The following is a 7,720-nucleotide window of genomic DNA, read 5'->3' as shown; positions in this document are numbered from 1 at the left end:
TAAAAAAGTCATTTCGGGAGAAATGTTCAAGAATTGTCATGCTATAATATAGAGACTTGTCGTGCTATTACATAGAGATTTTCCATGCTAAGAAGAACATAATTGTCATGTTACATCAGAAAGAATTGTCATGCGTTTCGGAGATTTGCCACACCGCAGCAGAGAGAATCGCCAACGTATTTCAGGGATTTGCCATGCCGTGCTAGAGAGAAATTGTTAGGCTATGGCAATATAGGCTATGACAAAGGCAAAGTTGTCCACATGTGTAAGAATTCCATGCTATACAGAGTAGTTGCCATACATACTTCCAATAATTTTCATGCTACATCATACGAGGGAGTCATGCTATAGACGGATCATTCCCTCGGGAGGTGTATGGAACCAAACGATTGAGCTGTTTCCTGGGAGGGGGCATGAGAGCGAACATTGTGCGTCATGGAAATTGCCATGTGTCACCATTTTAAGATTGATTTACGGAATCGGATTTTCCTTCAAATTATGGAGGCTTCAAAGTCTACGCGCAAACTAAGAATCGATGTAATACAACCTCCAAAATTTCCTTCCATGTGGCACCCGTATGTCATTGGCTAACTATGTCTTCTTCAATTCCCCAACCATGCACAACATGCAGATTCATTCAAATATAACTGAAAATGGTTCACTGAACTAGAAATACGAACGATTCATCAACCGACATTTCATTCATATATAGGGGCCGAAAATGAATCGCACTACGGCTTAATACATATATAAAATAACTAAAGTGGGCCTAGTTGCGGCAGCAGGGCTTGCCAGCACAGGCATCGGTAGGGACCGCGTGCCTCAATCAATGGTGCGGAAATGAGGCAGGGTGACCTCCTCCACCAGCGGCCACGGCTTCCTCCTCTTGGGCACCCTCAAGTCCCACTCCAGGGCTCACCCGCTCTCCGGCCTGGACCTTCCCGTCGAGGTGCTCCTCAAGGTCGCCCCTTAGCAGCTCGTCTACCGCAAGTTCACACGCTTCGTCTGCAATCACGTCTTCGGCTAGCTGTTCCGCCCCCCGGAGTTCAAGGAGTCCACGGACGGATGCATTTGCAGGTGAGCGTTGGAGATGTGCCGAGCCCTTCTCCCCAATTTGAATCTTTCCTTCAACAACCACAACGAGACGGGGCTTGTAGGAAGGAAGCATTGCCGGTCCATAAAGTTGGCCGGTTGGGATACACCACGCGAGGAACCAATAGCCAATAGGCCGTCCGTGTCCGTGTCACTGACAGTGGAAAAGAAAGCCTGATTGTGAGAGGGAGGTCAGAGCTGCGGGCACTAGTGCTTGTGAACCAGCCAGGCAGAGCAGAGCAGCCTCCCCGGTTGCAGTTGCACACGACAGAAGTACTCCTCCTCCCTCTCCCTTTCCCCCACCAAATCCGCCGCCGCCAAAATGCTGTCCCTTCTCCGCGCCGCCGTCTCCGGCCGCCTTCGCCGCACCCTCTCCACCGCCGCCGCGCGCCCTCCCTGGGCGATGATGTACCGGGTCTCCCAGGGTTCCAACTCCACGGAGAGCGTGTCGTCCTCGCTCGCCCCGCCGCCGTCCGTCTCCTTCGTCTCCGTGCCCAGCCACGCCCTCGACATCGACCCCTTTCCGCCCCAACCCAAGTGCGTCAGCCTGTTTCGCGGCCTCGTCCTCGCCGCCAGCGGCCACGGCCTCCTCCTCCTGGACACCCACATGAGCCGCCTCCAGGCTCATGACCTGAAGCTCCTCTACCGGAGGTTCGCGCGCTTCGTCTGCAACCCGGTCACCGGCCAGCTGCTCCGCCTCCCGGACTTCGACGGCGCCGAGAAGACCTTGACCGACGGCATGGGGCTCCTCACCCAGGCCTACGGCGCCAGCGGGCCGCCCAAGAGGTATGCCGCTGCTCAGCTCACCGAGGTCGACGGCGGGCAGCGCTTCCTGCTGCGCCGGTTCTCCTCGGAGACAGGGGACTGGGACGAGCGGGTGCTGCCGTCCCCGATGCCGCCTAGGCGGCGGATGCACATGGTTCACGAGGTGCTGGACTACGGAGGCCGGCTCTGGTGGGTGGACGTGAGCTGGGGCGCCATCTGCGTCGATCCGTTCAGCGACCGGCCTGAACTCTGCCCCGTCGAGCTGCCGGCACACAGCATGCTTCCTGACCAACTGGACGAGAACGAAATGAGGCAGCTTATCAAGCACCGCCACATGGGGGTCAGCGCCGGCAGGCTGCTCTATGCCGAGGTCGACCCGTTACATATCAGATCCTTCACGCTCGACGACGATAGCCGCCGCTGGACGCTGCAGCACCAGGTGTCGGTTGATCTTTTGCCCAATGGAGGTAATGCCAAGGAGATGCCTTTGGTTGCTGCTGTCGATCCACTGGACACCAACCTGCTGCATCTCAACGTGGACAGAGTTAATTTCAGCATCGACATGTCCAGGAAGAGGATGATTGAGAGTACTGCAATACCTACTGACATGTCTCCTCCGAGCGAGTCCGCAACAACTTCCTATCTACCGTGCGTGCTCCCTTCATTTCTTCGATCAAGCCCGATTCCAGGTGATTACAGTGTCACATTCCTCATGAGCTGTGTTGATGAGACTCCACATATATGCTTAATCTAATTCATGTGTGTTTGGCCCCTTGTGTTCCACATTGGTTGTCAACTTGAGCATGCCTATAGTTTGTCCAAATGTCTCTTCGAGAATTTCAAGCTATCGGTTTTCCAATCATGTCAGCTGTTGCCTTGGTCATAGACAAATTATCTTGAAACATGTATGAAGTAGTATGAGTGATTTAGCTTTTGAGCAGCAATATTTAGAGCTATATTCCCTGTCCTCGTACACTGTAGCTTAGGTTAATCCTATAAAAGTCAGCGTATTCTCAGTTATGAAGCTGTGCACTTCTTTTCTGAAACTATTTCATCATTGTGGGGATTTTCATGGGAGAAATCCAACATGTATTTGGCAATAGCTTTGATCTAAAGTTCTAAATAATTGAATCATTAGTTGACTGCTAGTTAATGCTGAGAAGTGGCAGCAGCCTTCTTTGGTGATTTCTTTCAAGTAAATTTTCCAGGCTAAAACATGATTAGAGTTATCTGTTGTTTATAAATTTCTAATACACTACATGTTCTATAGTTGACATTCTAATAAAGTTAGGTATTGTCTTGGTCAAAGAGAGTTTCTTGACAAATATTTACGTGGTAATTTGTACGATTTTAGCTTCTGGTTGCTAGCTTAATTCTTATATAAAATGCAGAGATATATTGTAAGTATAAATTGTTTCGTGTTACTATTTTGTTCAAATTCTTGTACCTTGATGAAAGGAGCCTATTTTCAGGTAAGAAGTCTGTCACGAAAAACAAGACTTTGGCAGATGTTCTGGTTCGTTTAGACAGACATCACGCTAAATGAAGCGTGCCAAGTTACCAGTCAATGTGTCTCTGGGTACTAACTATCTCTTAGCTGATGCTTCTATATGATCCATTATTATCTGTATGTCATCCACTATTCCACTCACATGTTTAGGGTTTTGAATTTTCTTAGATATATCTCTTACTCACTCCATGCACTTTATGATCTTGCGATAATGTTCTGCTCCTTTTGCCAATTACAATTAGTATGTGTTGCCTTATATAGTTATATATCATCATCCTCCAGTAAAAAAATGTCGTCATTATTGAAGTTAGCCTGTGATTGGTTAAGTTCTGGTTAGTGTTGCAGTGGAACTAGTTGTATTTATTTGCTAAATACACATGCTCAAAATTTTAATTGTCGCAGATCTCTGTAGCATGTTAGCTACTTGAATTTGTTCCTCCAGTCGTACAGTTTGTGCTAGCAATTTGTAATCCTGCTAAAAACTATCAACATGTTTTTTAGCATGGACTCTTCATCTAGGAGTATAGTGTTTTCTGAACTAGCTTCCATTATCCCCCCGCAAAAAAAAAAAGAACTAGCTTCCATTATCTGGAAGTAGTTTTGTACTAGCGGGCATGATTAGCTGATGAAGTGCAGAACTGTAAATTGGGCAATACATCGTTTTGAGACCTAAAGTGCCATCATAGTGTCCAATTGACCATTTTCTTCGCAGCAATCCCATTTTCAAGACATGAATGTCATCCAGATGATAGCTCAGTTATTCATTTCAATTTTGAAAAGGACATGCTTTGGTTTTCTGTATCTTTTTTTTTTCTTTATGGCTCATTCTTTTACATGTGCCTAATCTCTTGTGTCTATCCTCAGGTTTCTAACAATCAAGTAGTACCTGATGCGTGATGGGTGATGGCGGGACTCGGATTTTGCACGAAATCTGGAGATGTTTGGGTTTTGGGATTTTGATGTTTGTTCAGACTCCATACTAAGCAGTCCACGCTCATCCCTTCGTAGAAAAAGGTGGATGCATCCACATCTTTAACTCCCTTGAGAGAAACTTATTTATATGAGACATGTGACAAATTGATGATGAGCGTTTCGGTATTATACATATTTGCATGTTACTATTAAGTGTCATTCAATTTACTGATACTATGTCATCAAATTAATATGGAAATGGTAGCTGACGTAGCCAGGAGGCAAGAGCCAACAAACACCCTCATCGCCAAACATTGCACGTGCATGGATCTTGGCGCAAGGCCATTGCCACGTAGATCTTATCCAGTCATTCATTGTACGCGGATTCCTGGCAGACTCGTCGTTTCTTTCTTTTTTGTCAAAAAATTGCACACAAAGGTCACGAGGTAGGGGGATGGAACCCCCGCACAGGAGCCCATCGCCACTGGGCTGAGAGGCCTTTCTAAACATTTTGTGTTTGAAATGCTACATATAGTTTTCTAAAGTTAATTTTTTTTAGTTCGTCCAAAAATCTAGAATTTTTTTTCAATTTCTCACATGGCAGTTTTATATTTATAGCATGGCATTTTTTTAAGAGGATGACAATTTCTGTTATTCAGAAGATGGTATTTTTATTGTTGAGAGATCGCATTTATATATGTGAGAGATGGCATTTTGTTTTCATGGCATGGCATTTTTATTACCAAGCGCATCTCATTTTTATTACCAATAGGATGGTATTTTTATCAATAATAGGATGGAATTTTTATTATTGAGAAGATGGCATTTTTATTCTTGAGAGATCACATTTATATTTTTGAGAGATGGTATTTTTATTTCTCATGGCATGGCATTTTATTACCAATAGGATGGTATTTTTATCAATGATAGGATGGAATTTTTATTATTGAGAAGATGGCATTTTATTTTTAATGACATGGCAGTTTTATTAACAGTAGGATGGCATTTTCATTATCGAGAGGATGGCATTTTTTATTATATATAGGATGGCATTTTTTAATGTTTGAGAGGATGGCATTTTTATTATTGAGAGGATGGTTCTTTTTTATAAATAGGATGACATTTTTTAATGTTTCAGAGGATGGCATTTTTATTTTTAATGGCATGACATTTTTTTTTGAGATAAAATTTTTGATCTAGAGGATGGCAGTTTTACAAGGTAGCACAAAAAAAATTAGAGCATGGTATTTTCTAAATTTATAAAGTTCATTCTCGTTCACTGGTTGTTTCCTTCTCCAGCAAATGATTTCATTCGTTTGGAGGATCGCTCCCAGCTAACGACAACCAGCTATTGGCGTCCAATTAATATAACACACTTTTCTTTAGAAAAATACTAATAACAAAGTAAGAATTGTGAAAAAGGAAAACAATCTGAATCAATCCAACTTGCTACTTGTGAAGCAATCTGAAGTTGATCTGAACTCTGAACTGTGAAATCTATCTGAATAATCACAACAAATTAACTTATGTCCATATGTATGAAGCAAAGGTTGGATGAACTGTATACCTAATAATCTACTCTAGAATCCTGGAGTATCTACGAGCTTAACTTGTCTATCTAAGCTGCAGAACTAGCATATCTAACTAATTGTTGGTGAATTGTGAGAAGTGCTTTATTTTTATTTAAAAATGTTTCCAAATTTTAATTGTCACAAGTTTCAAACAATATTCAGAATTTTCAAATGTTTACATATTTCTAAATCGTATTTTTCAAAAACAGTTCACAAAAGTCTTACAAATGTTCTTGTTTATAATAATAAATGTTCCCAATTTTTTTTAGAGAGATCATGCTTTCTGGAAAATCAAAGTTAAATAATGATAAAAAACTAGTAAAAACAAATGAATCGCTCGCTACAATCAGCTACAGCGCTGAGCACTAAGGGCTGTTTAGTTGCCTAGGTAGCTTCACCCTGCATCGCATGGAGGATCCTTGCCGAGCCTGGCCTGGTTGAGCTAATGCAAAATTGAACCGAGATGTATGTTTGGTGGACTGTAGGATATTTGTGCATGAGAGTTGTTGTATACAACAGAAATTGTTTGGTAGACTGCTTTAGAAATTCTGAAATAAAAATCAATTTCAATTTTATTTATCAAAAATTCCTCAAACAGGTAAAACAAATCTGAACAAAAACCTGCATGCATGAGCTTAATTTCATGCACTAGATTAATAAGTTAGTCCAAAAATAATATAAAAGTTCATCAAACCATATATAATTGATGTAAATATAGTATGAGTACTTTATAAATTGTAGATACGTTGGAGATGTATTAGTGTAAGATTTCGGAAAGTCCACCTTAGGCAAAGCAAGATTCAGCCGCTGAAAAATCATATTGAATGCCATGTTTTTTTTAGAAAAGGGGCTGGCGCCCGACTTTAAATTAATGAAGCCCTTACACCAACAGAACAACACAACACAACACCACGACAACACAAAGCAAAAAAGAGCTCCGGCAAGATACCAAGATGCCCAGAAGCAGCAACATAGCTAAAAAATAAGAAAGTGAGACATCGGAGCCCTCGGGCATGCGCAAAGGACCAATGTTGCGAATGGAGCCGGCTCGAGAAGGAGATCAGTCGGCAGGGGGGGGCTATGCCAATGCCATCGCCTGGGCGCCCAGTAGACCCGCGCCATCCTGTTCCATCGCCAGAAGGAACCCCCAGTTCCTCGTCCCGGCTCGAGAGGCGCCGCACCGTCGGATGATGGAATGCTCACCACCCTAGAACGCGGATGGAAGCTACGGCCAGGACTCCAAAGGGAGGTCTTCAGGCTCAACCACCACGCCGAACCTAGCTCCGCACGAGAGCACCACCGTCGAGGCAAGGCCTCGACACATGACGAGAAGAAGCTGTCATACACAAACACCCACCCTAGCAACCAGCAGCATAGGACCTTGCTCATGAGACGGAGCCTCCAAGGAGGACACGACGCCATAGCGCCGCCACCGCCCGGTCTGAAATCAGCCAGACCAATGGTTTTCACCCAAAGCCCATGGTGAATGGGGTCACCCACGATGACACCTCCAAAGAGGGAAACGGCACACACCAGTGTCGCTATCACCGGCACTGTCATAGTCAGGCAAAGCGCTTTCGCTCGGGACTCAACCCCCACCAATCAGATCCAACAGCCATGGCTGGCCAAGGATGGTTGTATGCACACGACGCCCGAAGCAAGCCGGATGGCAGCAAAGACCACACCTGCAAGACGGACGCCCCCGAATGAGTCACCTCGCCGTCTGCACGACCAAGGCAACACACAAGCACCCGCGCCGCAACACCCGCCGGAAAGGTGCCGCCGCGCCCACCATCCGGAGCCGCCGCTCCGGCATCCGAGGGGATCCAACCTTGCCCACCACACCCATGGTGGACCGCAAGCACGCAGC

General features: G+C 44.8%; 1 protein-coding gene across 2 annotated transcripts; it reads left to right on the top strand.

Annotated features, from left to right (window-relative positions):
- The first annotated feature begins 1,089 nt into the window (after positions 1-1,089).
- On the top strand, positions 1,090-5,451 carry LOC109743137 (uncharacterized). Of its 2 annotated transcripts, XM_020302216.4 has the most exons (3): positions 1,094-2,546; positions 3,330-3,436; positions 4,232-5,451. In XM_020302216.4, exons 1-2 carry the CDS (start codon positions 1,415-1,417, stop codon positions 3,401-3,403), a joined length of 1,206 nt encoding a protein of 401 aa, XP_020157805.1. In that variant the 5' UTR covers positions 1,094-1,414; the 3' UTR covers positions 3,404-3,436; positions 4,232-5,451. The 2 variants fall into 2 exon arrangements, with proteins under 2 accessions (XP_040244050.1, XP_020157805.1); XM_040388116.3 differs by lacking the exon at positions 3,330-3,436 and having other exon boundaries at positions 1,090-2,546.
- The last annotated feature ends 2,269 nt before the right edge of the window (positions 5,452-7,720 follow it).

The sequence above is a fragment of the Aegilops tauschii genome, chromosome 1, assembly GCF_002575655.3.
Source record: "Aegilops tauschii subsp. strangulata cultivar AL8/78 chromosome 1, Aet v6.0, whole genome shotgun sequence".
NCBI classification, from domain to species: Eukaryota; Viridiplantae; Streptophyta; class Magnoliopsida; order Poales; family Poaceae; genus Aegilops; species Aegilops tauschii.
Note: the sequence above shows the minus strand (reverse complement) of the source record. Positions and strands in the feature narration are given on the sequence as shown.